At 35.4% G+C, this 26,426-nt stretch overlaps 2 protein-coding genes across 2 annotated transcripts; one reads left to right on the forward strand and one right to left on the reverse strand.

Moving 5' to 3' along the window:
• Positions 1 to 1,817: 1,817 nt before the first annotated feature.
• LOC117925244 (translation initiation factor IF3-4, chloroplastic-like) lies at positions 1,818 to 19,971 on the reverse strand. Its single transcript, XM_034844199.1, has 9 exons — positions 19,650 to 19,971; positions 19,504 to 19,543; positions 19,208 to 19,267; positions 15,320 to 15,372; positions 13,312 to 13,367; positions 13,179 to 13,212; positions 5,656 to 5,728; positions 5,451 to 5,543; positions 1,818 to 2,306 (listed from the first exon to the last, which is right to left on the reverse strand). The coding sequence occupies exons 1-9, from the start codon at positions 19,913 to 19,915 to the stop codon at positions 2,163 to 2,165; spliced, it is 819 nt and encodes a 272-aa protein (XP_034700090.1). The 5' UTR covers positions 19,916 to 19,971; the 3' UTR covers positions 1,818 to 2,162.
• A 451-nt stretch (positions 19,972 to 20,422) lies between these two features.
• On the forward strand, positions 20,423 to 22,768 carry LOC117925243 (heat shock 70 kDa protein). Its single transcript, XM_034844198.1, has one exon. The coding sequence runs from the start codon at positions 20,586 to 20,588 to the stop codon at positions 22,554 to 22,556; it is 1,971 nt and encodes a 656-aa protein (XP_034700089.1). The 5' UTR covers positions 20,423 to 20,585; the 3' UTR covers positions 22,557 to 22,768.
• The last annotated feature ends 3,658 nt before the right edge of the window (positions 22,769 to 26,426 follow it).

A 26,426-nucleotide genomic window follows, 5' to 3' on the forward strand; every position in this document is an offset into this window, starting at 1 on the left:
AAATCTTTTCTCATTTGTTTCTTGCTAACCTTGGATTAAATTGTGAAATTTTCCTTCTTTCCCTTTTTTTTCTTTTATCAAGGAAACTTAAACTCCACTCCAATTTCTAACACTTATTTTATTATAAGCAATTTTTTAAACCACCCATCCCTTATATTTATCATCACATTTGTATATTCAACTTAATGGCCGAAACGAATACATACTTGAACTCAAATTTGGGGTATAATTAACTTCCAACGAACGTGAACAAAATCTGTAACATGAAATCATATTTCAGAAAGTGTTCCACTAGTAGGTCATTGAGAGTTCAGATCTTTCAATTCCATAAGCCTAAAAGTTCTTCAATCACTTTATTATGGTGGGGTAATGCTCATTCTCTTTGGAGCCTTTTTGTGGTTTTCTACTCTTTACCTCCAAATTGTTCTGTTTGGGATAATGGATCCACCATCTCCAACATCAGTCCAAAACCAAATAAGCAAAAAGCAGAGGCTGTTTTGAAGCACAAAGGCTATTATTAAGTCCTTAAAGGCCACAAACCCTTCCTTGTATACTGTTGATTATGCACATTTACATCTCATTTTTGAAGGTATGGATTTAAAGAAAGATGGAAAAATATTCAAATTCAAATTTGTTTCATTATTTATTTTCCTTCTTTTTCTCAAGGTTTGGGTGCAAGCTGAAATCCCCAACTTAACATGGGGTCCAATGGGAAGGCTTTGATATGATTTGAACTAGAATCCAATGATAAAAAACACCCATCTAACCATCTAAGAAAAAGATCAACTAATGGCATGTGCAATTTTCAGGAGCATGCTGGAATAGATGGCAATCGTTGATTCCACTTCATGGTAAAATTAAACATTCATCACCAAACCTCTTGACTCTGGGTCCACTCCAAACGTAGGCAGAGAGACCTAACACTGTTGGAAGCTTAAATGCAGAGACCAGAGGAGGGTCTACCATCTCCCAACAACAACACTTAGTATGGTATACAACCATTGCTTTCACTGTTTCAGTGGTTAAGTGAATAGGAAAAAAGAATGGAATGTGTGAGAGAATAAAAGGATGCTTGGGATACAAGAACTTAAAAAAGAAGTCAGTCTCATATCGTTAGGTTGGTAAGTTGGAGGCTCACCATCATCTAGATGAACCAGCCCTTTTCTGCTTATAAACGACTTCAGTTCACTATATAACAAGCCAAACTCCTCAAAACATGTACATTCGCATCAGATCAGCAACACAGGGCTGGGTGTTTGCAGAAACATATTCGGAATTTGGAAAATGAAAAGAGTCATCACCATGTATGCAGATGAACACATAACAGTACACCACCTTCTATCCAAGAAACAGCCATCTGCATTCAATTGCACCTTGGCACAGCAAAGGAAAATAATGACTTCCCTAGCTGCTTCTCCAGCTATAAAGTAGCATTTCAAGGAATTTTTTGATCTATCCTATTTATCAACTGTATTTTCTCGGAACGTTTGTTGGGCAAAGTGTAGAAGTTACTCTTCAACTAAAATGACTTTTAGAGGGAGGGTAGATCCCCATGTCATTTTCTGGAATCCTGAGACTGATCTTACACCTGCAATGAAATAGACTAATTTCAACTATCACAAAATGGAAATTTAACATCCAATTGGCAGCAGAACTCCCTCCCATATGATCTCTACTTGATCAGAACTTCAGAACCATCCTAAAAATTTGGGTCCTAGTTCAAAAGGGGAGACGGATACAATTTATGTACAAATGTTTCTGATCCACAACTGGGAAACTGATTACAAAACCATAAATATTTTGTTTTCATGTACAGATATCATGCAAAATTGGATGGATATAAACACAACTAATATTGTCAAAATTACTGCATCCATGAAATCTAACCATAGATCCATACAAACTCTCACTTCTCTACATCTTAGTTGTTTTGAACTAGGGGAAATTTGATTTCTTTGAGTAGGTATGCCTATCAAATTTTACGAGTATCTGAACTACAGAGGCTGCTGCTCCAGTTCTATCAAATAAAAATGATTGTATTCTCATACATGCCTTGTAATGCTTTACAGACTTTGCAAGGTCCGCATTCTGGTTGAAGAATATAACTGAAGATTACTGGCGGACACTCTATTGCCAGCTCACGTAGAACTTTTGGGCGCATCTCACACACCAGCTGAGATTTCAGTTGCTGCTGACTTTTCCGTTTTCTTGGATGAGTCTTGACCTTTCTGAAGAAGGGCTTTGTTTGGAACCAAAACTATAAAAATGTTCCTGACACTGAAGTTTTTGCTCTCCTCAGTCGCAAGCTGCCAAACATAGCATCCAAACAAGAGAAATGGAAGGAGAAAAATGAGTGTAGAACCAAAACAAGTGACTGTAATCAAGGTCAAGTAAAACTAAACACAAAAGCAGAATTAGACACTGTCTTGTAGATTTTTTAAAAGAAAGGAAATCTTAGATAAAATAATGATGCACAAACCAAGACGGCAGCCCCAATGCTCCCCTCGGACAATTTTCAGAAACCAAACTTGGAGTTCAAGCAGCAAAGGAATAGAGTTACACATTTAATCAAACATGCTAATTTTAATTGATTTACAGACAGTATTTGCACATGCTATAGAAATTGAATGTTAATTTCAGTTTACATTTTCTTTTTCTTCTCATATGCAAGAAAATTTTGTAGAAGTCACCAGAATGGGTAAACTACTACCACCTCACATCAGCACACACAAAGCAATCTAAGAAACATCTCATTTATCTTCAAAACTGGGAATTCCTCATCTTCAAACTACATCCATTCTTCTCCTTCCAAACAATCCACATCAAGTATGGTGAAACCACATTCCAAAGCTTCTCTTTCTCCTATCAACAGAGCAAACATTGCACAAGGAAATAACTTCATCAATCCAAACAAAGCATCACCTCTTTACAATGAATAACCCAAACACCAAGTCCCACAATCCACTAGATATATTGCAACAAAGGAGAAGGTAGGTTGATTCTTATCCATCATTTTTACACATACAAAACCAACTTGAAAGAACTTGTACTCTCTTTTAGTTGATCCATTAGTTTGATCCTCCCCTTGATAAACATAAAAGCCACCAGTAAAGGTGTCTGCATACCCAGTATCTCCTTCCTAGGAGATTGCCTCGCTCTATTCCCTAATTTAGCCTCAAAATATGACTTTACAGGGGGAAAACCCACCTTTGTACACTTTCCACCTAACAGAATCATCCTCTCTCCATCCTCTTTGAACTCCCCATATGTCTTGCATGAATGTTTCTGCCAGCTTCTCTCTTTAATTTTTCACTCTAAGTAGTTTAGAGCTGCTTTGTCAGCAGTACAGTACAAGACAGCAGAATTCCTTTTCAACTCCCAAAGCCACACCACAAAGGACTTCGATGTTGCATCTTTTCCCCATTGCCAACCTAAAAATCCACAAATCTAGAGAATCCTCCCCACTCCTTGTGCCCTTCAAGAAATTCACCCTATTGTTTTTTTGGTTGTGTTTGAACAAGTCTAGGCCTTGTTTAAAAATATGGATTTTTTCTATTTATTTATTTGTTTATTTGATAGGCATGAGATTTCTTTTATAAGAAACAATTCATTTCATATAACAAGAAGGACAAGGCATCCTTCAATAGTGTACAAAATCAGATCAAAAAGGAAAAAAAAAAGAGAGAAGCCAAACAAGCTGCACAGCTAAGGAAGACATCCTTCCATGGGCATGCTATTTCTAATTTAATGAAATGACTGTATCTTACAAATATTTATGGTCAAATATCCATTATGATATCCTTTCTTTCTTTCTTTCTTCATTCTTCATTTATTTATTTTGTCAGGCAAAGAAAGTATATAATAAACAAACACAACATATATACAAGGACACCTAAACCTCAAACAAGGAATAAAAATGAATGCAAAACATCCACAAAAACATCTCAACCAAACCCCAATTCATTGATAAATCTAACAACCTCGTCACAAGAGACAGATACGACAATGAGACCTTCAACTTTACCAATATAGAATTCAGAAAGAAATCTTCCAGACCAATAGTGACGCTTTACCCCTTCAAATATTCTATCATTCTACTACTCTCAAAAACACCACAAAATACTCTAAGGATCCACTTTCCCTACTTTCCATTTGCACTTCCCCTTGAAAATAGTGTCCCAACTCAAAATTTTCACCTTTCCTGAGATAAGAACTACCCATGAGATACCAAAGCAGTAAATATGATGCCCATAAGTTACAAGCCACGTCATAAAGAGTTAGGTGGTGGTTAGCTGACTCCTCTGCTTGCATGCGCATGCAATGCCAAATTGCCAATAGTAAGGATCTTCCAAGCAGCCCCCTGCACAAGGAGCACTGCCTTTGAAGGTGCAAAGGATTCCAAAATATCCCTCACCAGGGAGGTGGAAACACTCAGAAGGCCTGGGAAAAGCACTGAAATTGAAATAGCTGCTCTTAGTAACATTCTAAACTAACCTATCCTCCTGTCCTCAGTGACCATAAACTCCCAACGGCAAGAAAGAAATTACTCCACCATCTCAAGCTCCCAATCAAGGAAATGTCTGGAGAAACTTGGCTCCCACAATCTCAAGACCAATTATGTAGCCTTTGAAGGTCCCCGCACCAAATATTAGTCCAAAATTCCATGCTGCATTCCAGGGGATAACTTTTGTGCTTAAACGCAACAAAAAACAATATGAATGATTCAATTTTTGTGGCATGACAAATATGATATTGGTCACTAACATTACCAGTGAGATCAGCTGCAATGAATATTGACACAAAAATAGATGCACTACTCGACCCTTAGAGGGAGAAAAGTTATTTTTCCCTCTTTTGTCATTTGATTCTGATAGGGATTATAGGAGCTAAAATTGCCAAGTGCATGCTTCCAGTTCTGCAGATTCTGTGCATGCCTTAACGAAAGAGATAGACCCAAGCACACTGGAGGTACAAGATGATTCTGTAGCGGAGTGTTGACCAAGGCTTAGCAGGTTGAGTGGTAACCAAATGCAAACCTTAGATCCATGTCTGTTTCTCAAAGAACTATTTCTTTCTTGAATAGAATTCCTCTCTAAAAGAATATTGAACCTTTTTTATCTAGCATATTAAATTTACAGTTCAAGCTAAAATCATATTTAATTTCCAAGAAACACTACACAGAACTTTTTTTATTCCAAGAGTTGAGACTTTCACATTCAATTCCTCTCACCAACTAAAGCATCAGCATGCTCTCATTTATTCTGTGAGTGTCAGTAGCCCTCACAAAGAAAAAGACATTTAGTAGAAATGTTAGGTAAAAGAAACATTTTCCATAATTTTGAGTCAAGATTTCAAATTTTCCATACAATGTTATTTTCTCTTTATTATGTGGGATTTTCAAAATGTATTATATAATTCATTCAGAGGAAAACATTGTAAACTATGAATACCTCTCCAACATCATTCTGAAAACGTCTGATAAGCTCAATAGCAATATTCCTGAACTCATTTTCACGGCCCTTCAAGTTCACTATAATCTTGACCTACAGGAATTGATGAGAAAATCAATGCAGTAAAATCAAAATTGAAATAGATACTATATGTAGTTGTATGTATGATTATATATATTGATATGATGAGGAAGTTCCAAGCAACCTTGTCACCATCTTGCAGAAACTTTCTTGCAGCTTTCAAACGCACAGAATAATCATGTGAATCAATGTTATAACTGTCAAAAACATCAACAAAAATAGTTATGATGGTAAACAAATATAAAAAGAAGCAACAATCTATTTATATACTTCAACTTTTGACTAAGTCCAGCAAATAAAACTTTTTAATGGAAAACATTGAAACTTGCAATTAAATACAGACAGATGGATAAGTGAGAACGAAGGAGGGAGAATAACTTAAAAAATAATGCTTATTATTGTAAATGAGTTTTGGATTATATTATTCTATTTTATTTTGATACAAGTTTTGGTATGCATTATGCTAAATAATAGGTTATGCTTAATTTAATTTCAATTCTTGGTAACAAAAACTAGAGAGCGTGATTGTTAGTTTGGGAATAAATCCTACTAAGTAATAACCCAACCCTATTTATTACTCCTTCAGATTTCTAAGTGATAGAAAATTTTAGAAATGGGTAATTTCTGTCAGAAATTTTCTTTTATGTAATGTTGGTGGTTCAGTAAAATGAGAAGATTTTACTATTGCATTAGAATCTTATAATTATCTAGAGAATTTATTACTTATAGTTATTTATTTCTGTTAAATGGGACTTTGTGTCCTTTTCATACTTCCCATCATAAGAAATTTGTTTGATGTTCAAATTTCATGATGTTGGTGCAATGAACTCCTGATAGATCAAAGCATTCACCCCAGTCCTAGATATTCAGTTCGCTATTTTTTGCTAGACACAAGAATAGCAGTGTAGAAGTGCTGTCAAAATAAAAGCTCTATAGAGATTCTCTATGTGATTTAACACGCATATAAAGTTGCTCTTTAGTTTTTCTCCAAGCATGGACCTCAAAATGATTTATTTTTATTTTTATTTCTATTTCAAATAAGCTTTGTTATTTAAAAAGGAGGAAGAAGAAGAAGAAGAAGAAGCTGTATTTCCAATTTTCTATTAATTATTAAAGTAAACTGACCTCATTGAAAAAAAGAAATGTGTAGTTATAGAAATACTTTTTGTTACTTAATTCCAGAAGATAATTCATCTAAACTTTTGTCTTAAATCAAGCAGTAGATCTAGTTTTCAGATGCATACAACTTGAGGAAAAATCTATTTAAAATGAAATAAAAAAGAATTGAACACTAGTCCATGTTCTATTTACAATAAAATTTCATCACTATTACATGTTTTGCAATTTAATGTTACCACATTTGTAGAGTTTGCCATTTTTGTAACCTCTAGTGAAGAGCTTCTTTGGTTAAAGAAGAGGTTTCCATTTAATGTGGAAAAAAAAAATCATTTTTTATAGGCATAAAAAAAAAATCTAATTCAAATTCTGAACCTCATGTAGCTTTTCCATAAAAGCACCCCATTCAAAACTTTTACTAAAAAAAATTTAGGGCTAAACTCTTTCACTTCAAGGTGTTGTAATGTGTAATCAAATGCATTCTAAAGCTTTTTAACAGTCCAAAGGGCTTTAAGATAGCAAAAGAGTATCTCAAACGGAGCCAATGTCTATTAATCTAGACTATTCCGTTTCTGAAAGAGCAGTGTCCAGTGTTTTCATTTTTCTTTTTCTTTTTCCTAATTAAAAAGTAATGTTCTAACTATAAATCAAAATTTGTAGGGCAAATTTGGCATAAAGAAGTTAATGCATACAATTCAAGTGAAGAATAATTTAAATGTGAACCTTTAACCAGTTCAAAAGATTAAAATCAAGGCTAGAGAACTCCCTTATCTAAACATCCCTTGTTCTACCACCTTGAAAATAGTAGAAATGTAATGACTTGCTCCCAACCATGTAGATATTGTCTACTTTGGGCCTAAGGGGCCTTCATAGCTTTAAAACGTGTTTACAAGGTTAAGAGAAGTTTGTACATATATAACACCAAGAACTTTTTTCTTACCTGATGTGGGAAATCATAATCATCCTCTATGCAAACACAACGTCCTCGTTGTGTTCTATAGGATTGTGAGTTCAAACAGACATATACCCTTACGAGACCAAACAAACTCCTACACTAGGGTCAGGGATAACAATCACTTGAGTCCAGGAACTTTTTCTCCTATCTAATGTGAGATATCACAATCATCCCCCATGCAAACACCCCTTACATAGGATTGTTGAACTAAATAGATAGACATCCCTTACAAGGCCAAACAAACACCTATACAAGAGTTAAGGATTGGCTTTGATGTCATATGTAATGACTCGCTCCTAACTGTGTAGATATTATCCATTATGAGACTAAAGGGTCTTCACAACTTTAAATGTGTCTATAAGGTTAAGAGGAGGTCATATACATATAGCATCAAAAACTTTTTCCCCTATCCAGTGTAAGATATCACAAGAAACGGAAGCACCTGAGATAGGATATAAAGGAATCTTTAAACAAATTATAGATGGTCTTAGCGAGGTTCACCTTAGGAGTCTAAAATCTCACACAACAAAATTGTCGTACAATTAAGAAATAAATTTTTTCTATTGTATTATACATCATGAAATTCCAAGATGATCTCTTGAATAAGAAAGTTTTTTAAAGAGTAGACTGCAAAAGTGACAAAGAGGTTCTAAAAAATGATGTAAACAATTTAGCATCAAAACAAATTTTTGTCAAATGGCAAGCTTTACTAGCAATCTTTGATTTTGACATAGTTGAAGGAGAAACAAATTGTTTGCCAAATTTCCTAACTCGTAAATTTTTGTATGGCTCCAAAGAGGCCAACAAAGCCTCCTTATGAAAGAAAAGAAGAATATTCCTCTAAGGGTAAAATGCCTTCAAAAACATAGGAGCATCCATATGTAGTATATTAGCAAAGCTTTGTCTAAGAGATAATTTTAATCCTAGCCTTCTCTCAAAAAATAGGAAATTTTATGAAGCTATTTTAACAAAATTGGATCTATTGATTTGAATCATCATTAATATAAACAAAATATTGTTTTTTGAAAATTTATAATACTTAAAGTATTATTCGCCTTATAATGGGGTTTTGATCTAAGGAAACTTAGGTTTTTTAAAGACAAAAGTGTTTTTCTAAAAGCCTTTAATTTCCATCATTATATTCAAGCTTGGATCACTTTTTATATTATCAGAATGATGAGCTAACTCAGTTGGTTTATCTAATTTCAAATACCAAATAAGGTCATAAATTTTCCAAATTGGTTTTTCAATTAGGGATTAACTAATGAAAGTTTCCCAAATAAGTTGACAAGTCTTTTAGACAATTTTATTTGAAAAATGCGGGTGTAATACTCCTAGAAGATGATGTCTTCCTTCATTTCACAACACTTATGAAATCCCATGGATAGTTAAATGGGAGTATACCTCCATGTCAGCCATGACAAATACGCCAAGGTGCCTAAACTCTAAAGGAAAATATCAATCAGACTGTGGCCCAAATTTATATATGAATATCTTGACCCTCCTGTCTTTACATAGTCATTATCTAACATAAGCTCAGACTAAATGGCTCATCTTCGACCACTATGGATGAGGATATACTTTCTTTAATAGAAGAAAAGGATAAAGGTTTATCCAATGAAGAGCTTAAAGAAAAATTGCTAACTACTTTGTCTGATACTCAAGCCACATCTAGATCTACAATAAATCTAGATGGCATCTATGGCAAAGATTTTTCACAAGTTCTTGACAATTTAAAAGGATCGTTAAAACAAAATTTGCTTTTATCATAATTCACATGGCTCCAATTGGTTCACATGGTATTGATAGGAAATAGAATCTAAAGGACAGCTATGGCAATACTTGCTTTCAAGGAAATTCATTTGTATTTACATGAAGATGGATGATTCCATCGAAGCATTATTGCTCATCCAAGACACGACAAAGTTCATGTGATTTTTCTATAATCTTATCTTCTTTATAGTGAGCCTCATTAATTATCATATCCATTTGTATAAGGAAGGGTTAGTTGTGGTAAAGGGCATCATTCTCTTGTCAAAGCCTTTCAAAAGTTTGAAGAGAGAGTTTTGTTTGTGAACTCCTAATGTGAAAGGAAGTTTCTTAGTGTGAACTTGTAACCACTTTCTCCAAGTGTAAATGTAAGATATCTCTTCCTATTATCTCTTTTTAACTTCAACTACATATATGTTTATTTAGATTATATTTTGAATTTAATGATATCTATAATTGGAGTGGTAGAAAAGATGAGTATTATGACTAAATGATGATATTTACAACAACACTTCAAATATGAGATTTCTTTAAGCATTAAATTTTAGTAGTATATCACAAAAGCATCTTAAATGACATAATTTCCACCCAAGTACCTAATTTAATAAAAAGAGATATCTTTACCTTCACACTAGGCGAAAGTAGCAACAAGTTCACACCAAGAAACTTCCTTTCACACTAAGAGTTCACACTCAAATACTCTCTTCAAACTTTTGAAACGCTTTGAAGATAACTAAGAGAACAATGCCCTTTACAACAACCAACCTCTCCTTATATGGAGGGGATATATGGAGGGGATACAATAACTAATGGGGCAAAGAAGATAATCTAATAGAAAAATCACATGAATTTTGTCATGTTCTGGATGAGTAGTAATGCCCTAGTGGTTGATGTGGAGGCATACTCCTATTTGACTATCCACAGGATTTCATAAAGGGTTATGAAGTAAAGGAAGACATCATCTTCTAAGAGTATTACGCCCTCAAAATTTCCTAAAAGGTTTAACTTCTTTTGAAAAAATATCATTAGTGAATCCCTAATTGAAAATCAAATCTTTAAACCAATTTGAAAAATTTATGACCTTATTTGGTATTTGAAATTAAATAAGCCAATTATGAGCTAGTGTATCATCTAATAATATAAAAAACGATCCCCAACCTGCCTATTGGAGCACCTATGGTTCTTAAGGTTGTTGATGCCAAGAAAGATAAACAAAAAAAGATTCTTCTCCTCTAATTGCGAAGGGTACTGCTTACTACAAATTCAAGTGAAATGGTTGGTTATCCTAGCTTCTCTGTCTTTTTCATTCTTTTTGAATCTCTATCTCTTTGCGGCTACAAAATTAGCATTTTAACCATATTTCCAAGTTTGCCTTACCATTGGTGCAATAATCATAACTACTTATGGTTACGGAACGGCAAGCTTTGAAGCCAACTCAATCTCATGCTGGTATGGTACTCGCTTGTTCAAACTCTTTTTTGGTAAGAAAGCTATAATAGAAGAAATGGAGACTCTAAAGAAGAATGACACTTGGGAACTAATCACCTTACCAAGAGGCAAATGTACGATTGGCTGCTAAAGGATTAAAATGATCCCTTAGATAAAGCTCTACTAACTTCATCAGTATTCTTATGACTGCTCATCTTCAATAATAACCACAAATTTGCTCATTGTTTCTACATATAAAACTTCCTATGTTGTAGAGAGCATTTTAGCCTTAAGAGGAATATTCTTCTTTTCTTTCATAAGGAGACTTTGCTAGCCTCTCTGAAGCCCCACAAAAATTCACAAATTAGGAAATTTGGCAAACAATTTGTTTCTACTTTAATATGTTCTATGTCAAAATCAAAGATTGACAGCAAGGTTTTCCATTTTGTAAAAATTTATTTTGAAGCCAAATTTTTTACATCTTTTTCTATAACTTTTTTGGCACTTTTGCAATCCACTTTTCAAAGAAATTTCTTATTTAGGAGATTTAGGAGATCATCTTGGACTTTCATGATGCATAACACAATAAAAAGAATTTTTTTTCTTAATTGTATCATAATTTTGTTGTGTGTCATTTTTACACTCCTTAGGTGAATCTCACTAAAACCTCTTTTCCATCTATAATTTGTTCAAGGATTCCCCCATATCCCATCTCAGTTGCACTCGTTTCTATTTTTGAGGTGGTAGGATGAGAAATGTTTACACGAGAGTTCTCTAGCCTTGACTTCAATCTTCTAAACTACCCTAATACACTTTTCATCTCACTTGAGAGGATTTTTCTCTAATCTTTGAAAAGAGGTTGGATGTCAAAAGTTGTGCCTTTGTAGAAGTCTACAATATAATTAAGACTTCCTAGAAACCTCTACAATTGCTTTTTATCTCTTTGTATCATCAAGAAATTTCTTTGCAAATTCAATAGCCTTATCAATAGGAACTATTAAGCCTTGGACAATATTATATCCTAGGAAACAAACTTGTTTGAAAAAACTTTATTTTCTTAGCGAAAGGAATAAATCCTTTTCTATTAATAATTTTGAGGTTTCCAACATCGATCTAGTGTTTTTGAGAAGATTAAACATAGGCAATATAGATGATAAAATCCATATAATGATTAAAGATTTATAAAAAGCGCACTAAAGTACACAAGTTGTTTACAACAGGTGCCAAAAGGCACAAACCAAAAGGAGGGCACTAAAAAAAACTCTCCCCGCCCTCCTTAGAAAGACAACAACCAATCTACAAAATTGATTAAAGACATAGAACATCCCTTTATAAGCAATTTCACCGACAATAAAAGATTACCAAAAAAGAATTTTTCAACGAAAGATTCGTTTGCTCTACATTATCTAAAGACCTTCAATTTCGTTTCTCCACAGCATCCAAAAAATGCATAAAGGAGCTTCTCTCCCAACCTTAGGCCTTTTGCACACAAAGGTTTCCATGCCAAAATAAGAGATTCACTTTTACTATGGAAGGTTAGACCTAATAAACACCAAGCAAAGCAAAGAGGAGCTGCCATAAGACCTTTGTCTTGCAACAATGGAGGAGAATATGATCAATAGACTTCTTCAACTTTACACAAAAAAAAAAAAAAATCTATTAGCAAAAGGCCACTCTCTCCTTTGTGGGGAAGGATAATGATGTTAGACCAACTCAAAGGGTAAGGATAAACAATGCCAAATAGATGCCATATGTATAAAGAAGAAAAATAAACGGTTGATGACATCCTCCTTCACTACTTGAAAGCAGTCATCTTGTGGCAACTGATTTATGCTCTATTTGTATAGAGTAGGCAACGCACTCCTTAGTCAAGAATGGCCTCCTAAGCTAGCATGGAGTCTTCATTGGGAGAAAGAGAAAAGCGACTCCCTTACGCCTATTCTAGATCATATGGAATGAGACAAATAAGAGAGCATTTGAGAATGGTGAAAAAGTGGATCAAGATATCAAACAATTATTTTTTATAATTTTTTAGAGAGGATGAGTGTACATATGAGATTTTTTTTGTCCATGATGGACTTCATTGATTGGTTGAGCTCTATGAAGTAATGTGGGAATTGTTTTTGCGTATCCCTCCACTTAGATTGGCCTTTTGGCGACTTTGTTTACATTTTTTATACTTTAATACACTCTTTTGTTAGCCATTGTTGACATAATGAATATTTGTCTATCAAAGTATTATTTATCAAATTGTAAATATAGAAACGCCAACATTTCACGGTAACTAAAGTCATCAATCACTAAACCAACATGCAGGAAATCAAAGCTAAATAGATTGAATTGTAAAACAAAATTAAAAATAAGAGCAGGTACTTTACCCCATTTTGAGCTCCTTTAAATCCATGCGATTGGCTAAGAGTCAAGAACACACTCTGGTCAACTTTTCACAGTACTTAAATTCTCATATCAATAAGAGAAATAACAGAAAACTAAAACATATAAGACAATCACCAGCACTTTTCTTCTGCTGTCCTCTTTTCTTCTTTTGCAGTTCATATCTATACTTACTGTTAGAGAAGTAAAACCATATATTACCACGCATTTTGGAAACAAATCACAAGGAAATACCAATAAAATTAAAAATAACATATAGAAGCATATGAGTATATGGAAGACACTAATTCAAACACCAATACTTTTTTACAGGAAAATTATGATAAGTGTAATAATATAAATATATTTGAAAAATGTCATTATCCTTTCATTTTTTTTTTTTATCTAAAAAAATGGAAACACATTTTATTTCATATAAAGAGGCCAGTCACTCAAAATTAGATTTATAGCCTTTTAGTAGACAATAAAAAATTTTATTTTCTAAGTATAAAATTTCATATAATCAAATAATAACTAACTAACTTATGGATATTACCTAGAAAATAAGTCACAAATTCATTGCCCTTCTCAAAGAACCTCATCTTGTTCAAATATCTTCAACCCAATTTCCAATACCATATGGCACTTCAAATTATTGTTCACTTCAACTTAATCTAAATTGTTGAGTTGAAATTTTTTATTTTCTCTTAAAACTAATAGAGCTTAGTGTTTCCCTTCTATTTTTAATCTTATTACTGAAAAATACAATTTACAATTTTAATGGCTTTTTAAGTAAAGAATAAAGAGTTTCAAGAAATATAAATTCAAAATAATTTTATTATATTTTTTTCTTTTTCATTGCAATTAAACAAGAAAATACTAGATTATTTTTTATTATTTTAATAGTTTTTGCAATTGAAACGGTATAGATTAGGTTAAGATATCTTTTAAATTTATAAAGATCATAAGATAAGAGTACTTTATTCATTATCTTAAATAACAGTAATTAGTCTCCTTAAATGAAATAAAACCTATATTAATCTGTTTGGATTGAAAAAAAAAAAAATAGTCATAGTTTTTCAAATATTTTGATACTACTACATCTTACCCTAATTTTTCCTTTTTCACATTGGTTCCATCCTAGTGGAAAAATTGAAACTTTTTCCATTCTATGCAAAATAAATTCAAATCAACCTTAATGTCCTCATCAAACATTAAGAAAATTAAAAGATTTAAACAAAAAGAAAATTTTAGTTTTCTTTTTTTTTTTTTTTTTTTATCTTAGGTAAAGTTTTGTCCCTATTGGCCTTGAACATGAAACCTCCCAAAAACCATCCCATCGCTTTATCACTTGAACCAAGCCTCAACGGCAAGTTTAGTAATAATTATACTAGATAGCATTTAAAAGAAGTAATATGGTTCAAATTAAAGGTTTACCTGAGACAGGAGAGAAGCAAAAAAGAACAAAAAATCTTGGTGGTTAAAGTAGTCATGATAGCTAGTGATTTAATAGAAGATACACCCACTGAGTGTTAAACCTTTGCTACAAATGACATTAAAATTAACAATAAAAGCAGCATACAGATAACACCATGTTTAGAGATACTAATACAGAACAGAAAAGTTCATAACAAAGTAAATTGAAATTTTGACAACATCAAACAAAACCACTATATCCTCTCCTTGTAAACCTGAAACCTTCGATTTCTAGGAATTAAAAAAAAATGTGCACTGAAAAATAATCAAACATTAGAATTATCTGATTAATCCTGAATAAAAAAACTACTCTAATTTATAATATAAAAAATTAACACTTTTCATTCCTTTTTGAACTGATAAATTGACTTTGCTTCTACGGTATGTCAAATAAGAATTCTTCAAGAACACTCAATCACTCATCATGTACAAATGATACACATGCAGGGTTACCAGTTTGTCATTCATTGCTCTAAAATTTGATCAATGTCCTAGAGAACTACAAACCATGATGACTTGGACATGCACTTAACTTCCATTGTTTGAGAAAATTTTGATGCAACAAAAAAAAGGGTGGCAGTGGAGGCAAGGGAAATATTATGGCAGGAGCAAAATTTTCCCATCTATCATATAAGCAGTGCAGAACCAAAGATATCAAAATGCATCATACTTGTAATCCATTATTCTGAGAACAGGAGGATCTGCATCCGGAGATAATACTACCTGCATAAATCGAAATTAAAAACAAATGAGTTTCCAAGTAAAAAATAGCATTTTTTTAATTAAAAGTAGAGAAAAGAAAAAGAACACAGAACAAAAAGGCAAACAAGACAACGGAGATCTTAGCTTAAAAAGCTCCAAGCAAAAGGTGAGAGTTCCTTGATATTCTTAAAGTAAAAGTAAACTATTGCGCAATTCTTGTGGAGAATATCAGTCAAGGTGATGAGAAAGGACATCATAGGAATTACTGAACTTGGATAGAGAGAAATCACAAAAATTTGCACATGCAGATTGTTGAACTACCAATTTTCCTGAAACCTTAAACTTGCAAAATTTAAGTCCACAATATATATCATGTTTTTTAACACCCTCCCTCATGTATAGCCCCATAACCATAAGCAGAGAGACACACAGACCATAACAAAACAACCACAATCAGCCTCTTTTGGGCTTAACAAATTGGGAAAAGAAATATCAACCACAATCAAGCTTAATAAATTGGGAAAAGAAATTGTAAAGGCAAAGGTTATGGGTTTTTTTAGAGACTTTCATGAGAGGAGCAGATTTGTAAAGTCTCTGAATGCTACTTTCCTGGTTTTAGTCCCTAAGAAGGGAGGTGCAGGAGACCTGAAAGATTTTAGGCCGATTAGCCTTGTGGGCAGCCTCTATAAGTTGCTGGCCAAGGTGTTGGCTAATAAAATTTAAAAGGTAATGGGCAAAGTGATTTCGGAGTCCCAAAATGTCTTTGTGGACGATAGACAGATTTTAGACGCAGTATTGATTGCAAATGAGGCTGTGGACTCAAGGTTGAAAAGCAATGAGGAAGGTGTGTTGTGCAAGTTGGATATAGAGAAGGCATATGATCATGTCAATTGGAAGTTCTTGATTGCAGTGCTTAGAAAGATGGGTTTTGGGGAGAAATTGATAAATTGGATAGAATGGTGCATCTCTACTGTGAAATTTTTTGTTTTAATAAATGGTTCTCCTTCCGATTTTTTCCAAAGTTCGAGGGGATTGAGACAAGGAGATCTCCTCTCCCCTTATTTGTTCGTGATAGTCATGGAGGTGTTTAGTTGTTTATTGAGGAGGGCTATTAGTGGGGACTACTTATTTGGTTGGAGGGTGAGAGGCAGGAGTGGTGAGAGGATTCTAATCTCGCACTTGTTATTTGCTGATGATACATTGGTGTTTTGTGAGGCGTCTCAAGACCAGATGACTTATCTAAGTTGGCTTCTCATGTGGTTTCAGGCTTGCTCAAGTTTGAGAATCAATTTGGAGAAGAGCGAGTTAATTCCGGTGGGCAGGATGCATGATATAGAGGACTTGGCCTTGAAGTTAGGGTGTAAAATGGGTGGTCTCCCTTCCGGCTATTTGGGTTTGCCTTTGGGGGGCCCCTTCAAATCAATGGTTGTGTGAGATGGAGTTGAAGAGAGATTTCGAAAAAGGCTAGCAATGTGGAAAAGACAGTATATCTCAAAAGGAGGGAGACTCACTCTAATCTGAAGCACTTTATGTAACATGCCTATCTATTTCATGTCTCTTTTTTACATGCCAAGAAAAGTGAGGTTGAGATTGCAGAAGATTCAGAGGGATTGTGGTGGAGCTCTTGTACAGAAACCGCATTTTGTTAGGTGGAACATGGTTTGCTTGGTAAAAAGGAAAGGTGGTTTGGGTGTGAGAAATCTAGCTCTAATGAATATAGCTCTCTTAAGTAAGTGGAATTGGCGGTTTCCCCATGAAAGAGAGACTTTTTGGAAGTAAGTCATCAATCACAAGTATGGTGAAGAGGATGGGGGTTGGCGCTCCCGTGCAATGAGTGAGAGGTATGGTGTGGGATTGTGGAAATCAATTAGGAAGGTGTGGATTTATTTGTGGTAGGTTGGCCTACCAAGTGGGTAAAAGAGTGAGTTTCTGGATGGACAAGTGGTGTGGAGATGAGTCACTTTGTGAGTCATTCCCTTTCTTATTTTCCATTTCTTTGTCTAAAGAAGCTTGGGTATCGGATATTTGGAACCTTGATGGTGATGGGGGTGATTGGACCCCTCTTTTCTCAAGGGCATTTAATGATTGGGAGGTAGAGTTGTTGGAGCGTTTTTTGCAAAAGATCCAAGCATTTAGGGTGCAAAGGAAGGTGGAAGATAGAGTGATTTGGACAGCTTCAAGGTGTGGCACCTTTACAATCAAGTCTCTTTATTCTATTTTGGAGCCCGGAGATTCTTCTTTGTTCCCTAGTGGTAGTATTTGGAGGGCGAGTGTGCCTCCTAAGGTGGCTTTCTTTGCTTGGGAGGCTTCTTAGGATAAAGTCTTAACTTTGGACCAACTTCAAAGGAGGGGACACTCGTTGGCAAATAGGTGTTTTTTATGTCTCTCTAAAGTAGAGACGGTGGATCACCTTTTACTTCATTGTGCAAAGACTTGGGTTTTATGGAATCTTCTTTTCTCCCTCTTTGGTGTGGCATAGATTCTCTCTTGTTCAATGAAGGAAACTCTTCTTGGGTGGCATGGGGCTTTTGTAGGGAAAGCTCGTAAAAAGGCTTGGCAAATGGCCCCCTTATGAATATTTTGGGCAGTCTGGAAGGAAAGGGATATGTTAGCATTAGGTAATGAGGAGCTTTCGCTCCAAAGATTGAAAAATTCTTTTGTATGTAATCTTTGGTCTTGAGTTAGGGTGTCTATAGTTTTGAGCCCTTCTTCACTTGTAAGCTTCATTGATTGGTTAAGTTCTAAGTAAGGGTAGGTGATGTTTTTTGTTTCTATCCCCTTTGGTTTGAGCCTTTGGGCATCTTTTGTATACTCCATATATACTTTGAGGGCACTGCTTTTGGTGCTTCCTCTTTTCTTTGTATACATCTTTTTTATCTATCAAAAAAAATGGGAAAAGAAATATCATGCACCGAGGCTTTAACACATGACTTCCTCCAAACAAAGCTTTAATACCATGTTGAACTACCAATTTTCCTAAAAGCTTAAACTTCTAAGACTTGGATCCACAATTGCAATCATGCTCTTTAACGCAGCTGAATGCAAGGAATTGTAATAAAGTGTTGAACAACCAATTTTCCTAAAAACTTAAACTTGTAGGATTCAGGCTCACAATGTATATTATGCACTCTAACATAAAGACTTTGTTGATTGAGTATATTATATATTTGAAGAAAAAGGACAACAACTTCACAATCTAATAATGAAACTAGTCACAGCATTCTGGTGCACTTGTGATAAAAATGATTCACGCAAGCAATATGCTCTAGGGATCACATCTTAACATTGTTTGATTTATGCACACAATTGATATCACAAATTGGTGAGTAGTCTGTTTCTCAACACTTTTTTCTTTTTAGGTTTCCAACTAATCTTTCTAACCTCAGGCTCCAACCGAAAAAATAATTTATGATGAAGCCAAACTAAAACCCAAGGTACTGTAGCAACCTCAAACAGCCTCAAATTCAAAACTAAACATGGATTAATAACTGAATTGAAATAGCAATATATATATATATATATATATAGAGAGAGAGAGAGAGAGAGAGAGAGAGATTCAACAAATTCAAGAACTTTGTTAATTCAAGGATACAGAACATAAAAAACTAGAATATTAAAATCCTGACATTTATCCCCATGGAAAAGAGGGAAACAATTTGAAAGAGTAATGCATCAGAGAACATCAAAACGCAATTTTTTAGAGGGAGGGAGGGAGAGAGATAGACTCAAAAGAAGTACACTGGTAGAAACTAGTTGAATCCATTCATTGCACATACAAATAAAACCAACTATTAGGCACACAATGCAACCACACATCTTGAACTAGAACTTGAAATATTCACTGAAAAAGACAAACCAGATCAAGTTCAGCGTCTTCAGCCATTTGAATTGCCTGGCTTTTAGACACCACTCCCACCTACAAGAAAAAAAACAAAATATGTTCGTCTACTGAATATACAGTCACAAATCCCCATTTGATTACTGAGCAAACCGAGAAAAAGAAAATCCAATTCAAATCTTTATTTCATGTTGTTTTTATTTTAAAAAATGAAATATATATATATATATATATATATATATATATATATATATAGTTTTCATACATTTTAGCAGCAAAAAAACCCAAGGGAAAATGAGAACAGACGTACTAACCATATTCTGCTGCTCGTCAATAAGCCTTACGGAAGCCGACCTATTCAAAACCAAACAACCACAAAATCAAGAAAGCACTTTAGAACCAATTCAATTAAGTCGATCCACAGTTAGTTTTGATTGAATTAAGACCAATAATCATACACCTGATGGAGGAGACATCCAAAGCTTGATCATCATCGGAATCTCTCTGCCTCGATCGCCACGCATCTCCGGAGGAGCGGTAGCCACCATATCGAGCGGTGACGGAGCGATGGAGAGAGGAGGAGAAAGAGCGGCATTTGGAGAAGGTAGGGCTACAGAGGCGGACACCGAAGAGCTGTGAGTCCAAGGAGAAATACAGAGGAGACGACGTCGTCTTGGTTCGAAAAATGAAGGGTTTGAAGGGAATGCCACTGGTTAGCCCAGCCATGGCGTTGCGCAGAGACTGAAGCTAACACATCAAAGCTCAACCTTATCCGCAGACGCCCCTCTCTCTCCTTAGTCCTTTCTACTCTCTGCTCCACCATGGGCCCATTCTTCAGCTGGATCAATATGGGCCAATATGGGCCACGAAAGATATTAAGTCGGATTGAATCTCTGTCCAGGCCCAAAATCCGTCAGGTAATGCTGGAAAGAAGTGTGTAGAAGCCTCTTGTCGCATGCACTAGCCACGTGTAAATGGAGCCGTCGCTTAGCTGACACCTCAACGCTGACTATTCCCATGTAGAAACGACACCGTTTAACACATCTCCCCAAACTACCCTCTCCAACTATGGCCAAAATGGTGAAGTGACACAGTAAATTTAACGTAATTGAGGGGTGTTTCGAACAAAGGCATCCAGAAGCAGAAAGAAGCTCTCCAGAACTCTCTACTCCTCTCTTGACAGTGTGCCCTGTTTTTCTTAAAACGTACGTGTTGGTTCGTAGGCTTCGCCCAACAGCTCTCGAAAGTTCTCAATTTTTCATCAAAAACGCCTATAAAACTATCTCTTTCCGCTGATTTCTGCAGAGAAAAATTGAAAGCGATCAAAAATCAGTTTTGAAAGGCGCTCATTCAAGTGTACTCTTTCTGATAATTGTGAGTTTCTTGAGATTCATCGATGGCTGCTTCCAAGGCCGAGGGGAAGGCGATTGGCATCGATTTGGGCACCACCTACAGCTGCGTGGGTGTATGGCTACACGACCGAGTCGAGATCATCCCCAACGATCAAGGTAACAGGACTACTCCCTCTTACGTTGCTTTCACCGATACAGAGCGTTTGATCGGGGATGCGGCGAAGAATCAAGTGGCTTTGAATCCTAATAACACAGTCTTCGACGCCAAGCGACTTATTGGGAGGAGGTTTTCCGACACATCAGTGCAGGGCGACATGAAGCTCTGGCCGTTCAAGGTGGTTCCGGGTCCAGGCGACAAGCCCTTTATTGTTGTTCAGTACAAAGGTGAGGAGAAGAAATTCACGGCGGAGGAGATTTCGTCGATGGTGCTGGTGAAGATGAGGGAGACAGCGGAAGCGTTCTTGGGGCACAGTGTGAACAACGCCGTGGTTACGGTGCCGGCCTACTTCAACGATTCTCAGAGGCAGGCAACCAAGGACGCTGGAGCTATTGCGGGGCTGAACGTGATGAGAATCATCAACGAGCCTACTGCTGCAGCAATTGCTTATGGGTTGGACAAGAAGGCGTCGCGAAAGGGTGAGCAGAATGTGCTTATCTTCGATCTTGGTGGCGGAACGTTTGATGTTTCTCTGCTGACGATTGAGGAGGGCATATTCGAGGTGAAGGCCACGGCTGGAGATACCCATCTGGGTGGTGAGGATTTTGATAACAGACTCGTGAATCACTTCGTTTCGGAGTTCAGAAGGAAGCATAAGAAGGACATCGGCGGCAATGCAAGGGCTCTGAGGAGGTTGAGGACTGCTTGCGAAAGGGCCAAGAGGACTCTGTCTTCCACCACGCAGACCACAATCGAAATTGATTCTCTGTACGAGGGGGTTGATTTCTACGCAACCATCACGAGAGCGAGGTTCGAGGAACTGTGCATGGATTTGTTCAGGAAGTGTATGGAGCCGGTGGAGAAGTGCCTCCGCGACGCTAAGATCGACAAGGGCCAAGTCCATGAGGTGGTCCTCGTCGGTGGGTCGACCAGAATTCCCAAAGTTCAGCAGCTCTTGCAGGACTTCTTCAACGGCAAAGAGCTCTGCAAGAGCATCAACCCCGATGAAGCCGTTGCGTACGGAGCCGCAGTTCAAGCTGCTATTCTGAGCGGTGAAGGCAACGAGAAAGTACAAGACCTGCTACTTCTAGATGTCACGCCTCTCAGTCTCGGCCTCGAAACCGCTGGCGGAGTCATGACCGTGTTGATTCCTCGCAACACCACCATTCCCACGAAGAAAGAGCAGATCTTCTCCACATACTCCGACAACCAGCCTGGAGTTCTGATCCAAGTGTACGAAGGCGAGCGAGCTCGAACCAAGGACAACAACCTTCTAGGCAAATTTGAACTAACCGGAATCCCGCCGGCGCCGAGAGGTGTGCCCCAGATCAATGTCTGCTTCGATATAGATGCCAATGGCATTTTGAACGTGTCGGCAGAGGACAAAACCGCCGGAGTGAAGAACAAGATCACCATCACCAACGACAAGGGAAGACTGAGCAAGGAAGAGATTGAGAAGCTGGTGAAAGACGCGGAGCAATACAAGGCTGAGGATGAGGAAGTAAAGAGGAAGGTGGAGGCGAAGAACTCGCTGGAGAATTACGCCTACAACATGAGGAACACCGTGAAGGATGAGAAGATCGCCGGGAAGTTGAGTGGGCCCGACAAGCAGGCGATAGAGAAGGCGGTGGAGGACACGATAGGGTGGCTGGAGGGGAACCAGCTGGCAGAGGTTGAAGAGCTCGAGGACAAGTTGAAGGAGCTGGAGGGCATCTGCAATCCCATAATCGCGAAAATGTATCAGGGTGGTGGTGGAGATGCGTCCATGGGCGGTGCCGGTGACATGCCTGGTGCGGGCTACGGTGGCTCCACCGGCTCAGGCGGCGGTGCTGGGCCCAAGATTGAAGAGGTTGATTAAATCTCTCAAGTGTAGAGAGGTGTGGAAGGTTTAATTTGGGTTTCTCTGTTTTGTTTTCCACCTGCAGAGTTTGGGTGGGGGATCTATATGCTCTGTTTTCTGGTTTAATATTACTAAGAATATATGTAAATAGGGCCTTGTAATAGGGTTTAATTAAATGAGTGAGCTAATTTCCCTTTCAATTCATAGCTGCTTTCCCTTCCTTCTTTAAATATGTTTATTATTGTAATTCGAGATGTTTGGATACTGGATCCCCATCACTCCTGTTAGTGAATTCATGGTGGATTGTTGATCACAGGGGGCCTTGGCAGGTGAAATTTTAAAGGAATAACTTTCCTACCCAAGTGATAAACTTGGGCGTCATTGTCATCCCCTGCAAATTGCTAGCTTTTCCTCCATCATCACTTCTGCCGACTCATATTATAGTATAGCATGTACCTAAACCACACTACCTTCTTGTGTGAAGGTGATGAAAGGATAAGCATTTTGTTCCCTGTCCCGTTCCCCTCTCGTGGTCCAAAATTCCAATTCCTGCGAAACGAGTTGAGGGAGAATTCTGGGGGCCTTTCTTCGGAGGCAACCAACCAATGCAAAACGCTTATAAGGTAGAGGATGGATTCCCTCCCTAAAGAAGGAATGGTTTAGCATTTTATGTCTTTCAAGGACGGGTGTCCTGTGGGAAGAATAAATGATAAATGGCTAACCTTCGTATAACTGTATAAGTAGATCGTGTGAAAAACCGTAATCATGTCAAGGGAAAACATAGACTCGTGAATGAACAGGGGAAGCTTTCTGCACGACAGTAGTGATTTGAAAAATACAAAAATTAATTCCAAAATAATCATAGCTTTGAACTTCACATGGAACTCATCTTTTCAATGGGTTCATGTCTTCACAGGTGCACCCATGCCCAGTTAAACGATTGACTAAGTTCTCTTTGTTTTTGCAATATCTTCATACTATTCATTTTTTCTTACCATTTCATGTCCATTCCCACCAAATCTCCCCTTAATCATCAGTGTTTCACCAATTATCAATTGGAGGAACATCAAATCTCTATAGTCCAATTGTTGTATTCTAGAGGTACATCGTCATCCACTTCACTATTGAGATAGAGCCCTTAAAAACATAATATGATGCAACAAATTTGAAGTCTATTATTTATTTAATAAAATTTTAATTACATTTTAATTTATCCTTATTCCATGTATTGTATCTCATGAGCATTCTGTTTTACAAAAAGGAACATCAAATTTCTATAATCCCATTGTTCTATCCTAGAGGTAAATCATCATCCACTTTACTATTAGGATAAAATCTTTAAAAAACATAATCTGATGTAACACATTTGAAGTCTATTATTTATTTAATTAAGTTTAATTACATTTTAATTTATCCTTATTTCATGTATTGTATCTCATGAGCATTCTGTCTTGCAAGAAGGAACATCAAATCTCTATAATTCCATTATTGTATCTTAGAGGTAGATTGTCATCCACTTTATTGCTAAGATAGAACCCTTAAAAACATAGCATAATGTAACAAATTTGGAGTTTATAATTTATTTAATAAAGTTTTAATTGCATTTTAATTTATCCTTATTTCATGTATTGTACCTTATGAGCATTATGTTTTTCATCTCTTTCATTGTATATGACTTGGGTACATTAGGAGATGCAAGGAAGATCTAGTTATGAATTCTTTGCAAGTAGATGATTTATTCATAGTCAATTCATGGACTTAAACAATTTATTAGATGTTATAGTGGACTACCTTCTAATTGGAAGGATGGTTGGTCTTGGTCATTAGAATGAATTTCTCATAGTGAGTGCACTAATGTATATAGTTACACATTGGACAAGACTTACATTAAATCATAACATAAGACCATTAGATAATTATAACTTCATTAAGCTGCTATGTTATAGTGTTTCTCAATCTTGAGAGAGATACTAAGTTTGTACTAAAGTTAACAATGGATTTGACCTACGAGTAAGATCCTAAAGTAATCAAATATTCCCTATGGATTGGATCACTATTGATGAAAGTCGGTAGCAACAAGTATTTTCAATAGAGATACCATGATATCTCATGTGATTAAGACAACATGTCCCCTTGGGTGATGTTAAGGAAATGTGTTTGGGAAAATTATGGCTATAGTAGTTCTTTAAATGGAACTTGACATAGCTCATTGTGAACTAAGATATGTTAATTGATCATACATAGAAGGATCTAGAACTCTCAAGGATGGTAAAAGTAATCTTGAGAGATTGATAGATTTCACTTTATTATATTACAAACATCAATTCATGGGGAGATTGTATACAACAGATAGCAAGTCGGAGATTTAAGTACTTAATGTCTTGTTATTATTTATATAAACTACGTTTGATTGGCAGGATATGATAGAATAAGATTTTTATATCCTATGATATCATATCCCATTGGAAATCATATGCATATCCTAAGATATGATCTCCAATGGGATATGGTATCTTTAGATATACATATTCTATATATATATAATATTTTAAAATTACATATCTAGTGGGATATGCTATATTACATTATATTTATATTTGGTTTGCAAAATTAATAAAAAAATAATAATATGAATTATATATTCTTTTTCCATGTTTAAAATAAAAATTATATCACATTCAAATATTTTTTATTTTAAAAAAATGAAATTTCATTTATGTTTAATATTATTTATGATTAAAATATTTAAACTTTACAAATAAATTTCTTTTATTTTATATTGTTTAATATATAAAAATAATATATATACATATATAAAATAATATATATATATATATATATATATATATATATATCTTATATTAATATTATTTTATAAATATTTTTTTTAGTTTTTCTTTTTTAATCGTAAATTTAATTTATAGTAAAAAAAATTTACTTTATAAAATGAATATATTAAAAAAAATTGATAAAATAAATAAATTTTTGATACATGGGATATGTATATCTCATATCTTCTCATGGGATTAACATATCTCATATGAAAAGGATGAAAAATAGATGGTGAATAATATATCTCACAATTTATCATATCTCATGTTTGGTTAAACATAAGATAGGATAAGTGATAGGATAACTTATCTTATCCAATGCTATATCCGGCTAACCAAACATAGCCATAAAGTATTACAGTGCAGTTAATTTTCTATTGTGAGATATTGAATCAACTTTAGAATTGGATATTGAGGGAGTCAGTATTGTCCTATGGGTCTCATTGGTTCTCGTTTTAATTCATATACTTTAATGGCATGGGTTATAAGGGTTGAATTGAATCTTGGTTCACTTTATGTACATAAAGGTGTTTTGGTAATTTTGTAAAACAAGAATTGGTGAACGGTATTTTTATATTGGGTTAATTAAGTAATTAGACAGTCATGTTAGGTTAATTTATCAATTTGGACTTTTTTTTAAGCTAAATTAAGCAACTCAAACTCATGATAAGCTCAAGTCACTTAAGCTCAATAGGAACCCTATAAATACCCCCTTAAGGGTTAGAGTTTCAATCTTCTTCTTCTTCCACCATCCTCCAAATAGAGAGTTCTAGCCTCCATACTCCAAAACTCCATAAAGTGTTAAGGTTTGAGGTTGAGTCCTTAGACAAAAGATCATAGATCTATGCAAACTTTCGACAATATATATATATATATGTGTGTGTGTGTGTGTGTGTGTGTGTTTGTTTCCATGTGTCTAACTTGATCCTAGAATAGGAAACATAATAATTTGAAATTCTCTACATTTACTACACTTAGCTATAGTCTCAAAGGGGTTATAATCTATGTTCAGGACAATAATTACATGCTTTAGGTGATCTCAATAAGTTATATACTT

Source organism: Vitis riparia, chromosome 11 (genome assembly GCF_004353265.1).
Source record: "Vitis riparia cultivar Riparia Gloire de Montpellier isolate 1030 chromosome 11, EGFV_Vit.rip_1.0, whole genome shotgun sequence".
Taxonomy (NCBI): Eukaryota; Viridiplantae; Streptophyta; class Magnoliopsida; order Vitales; family Vitaceae; genus Vitis; species Vitis riparia.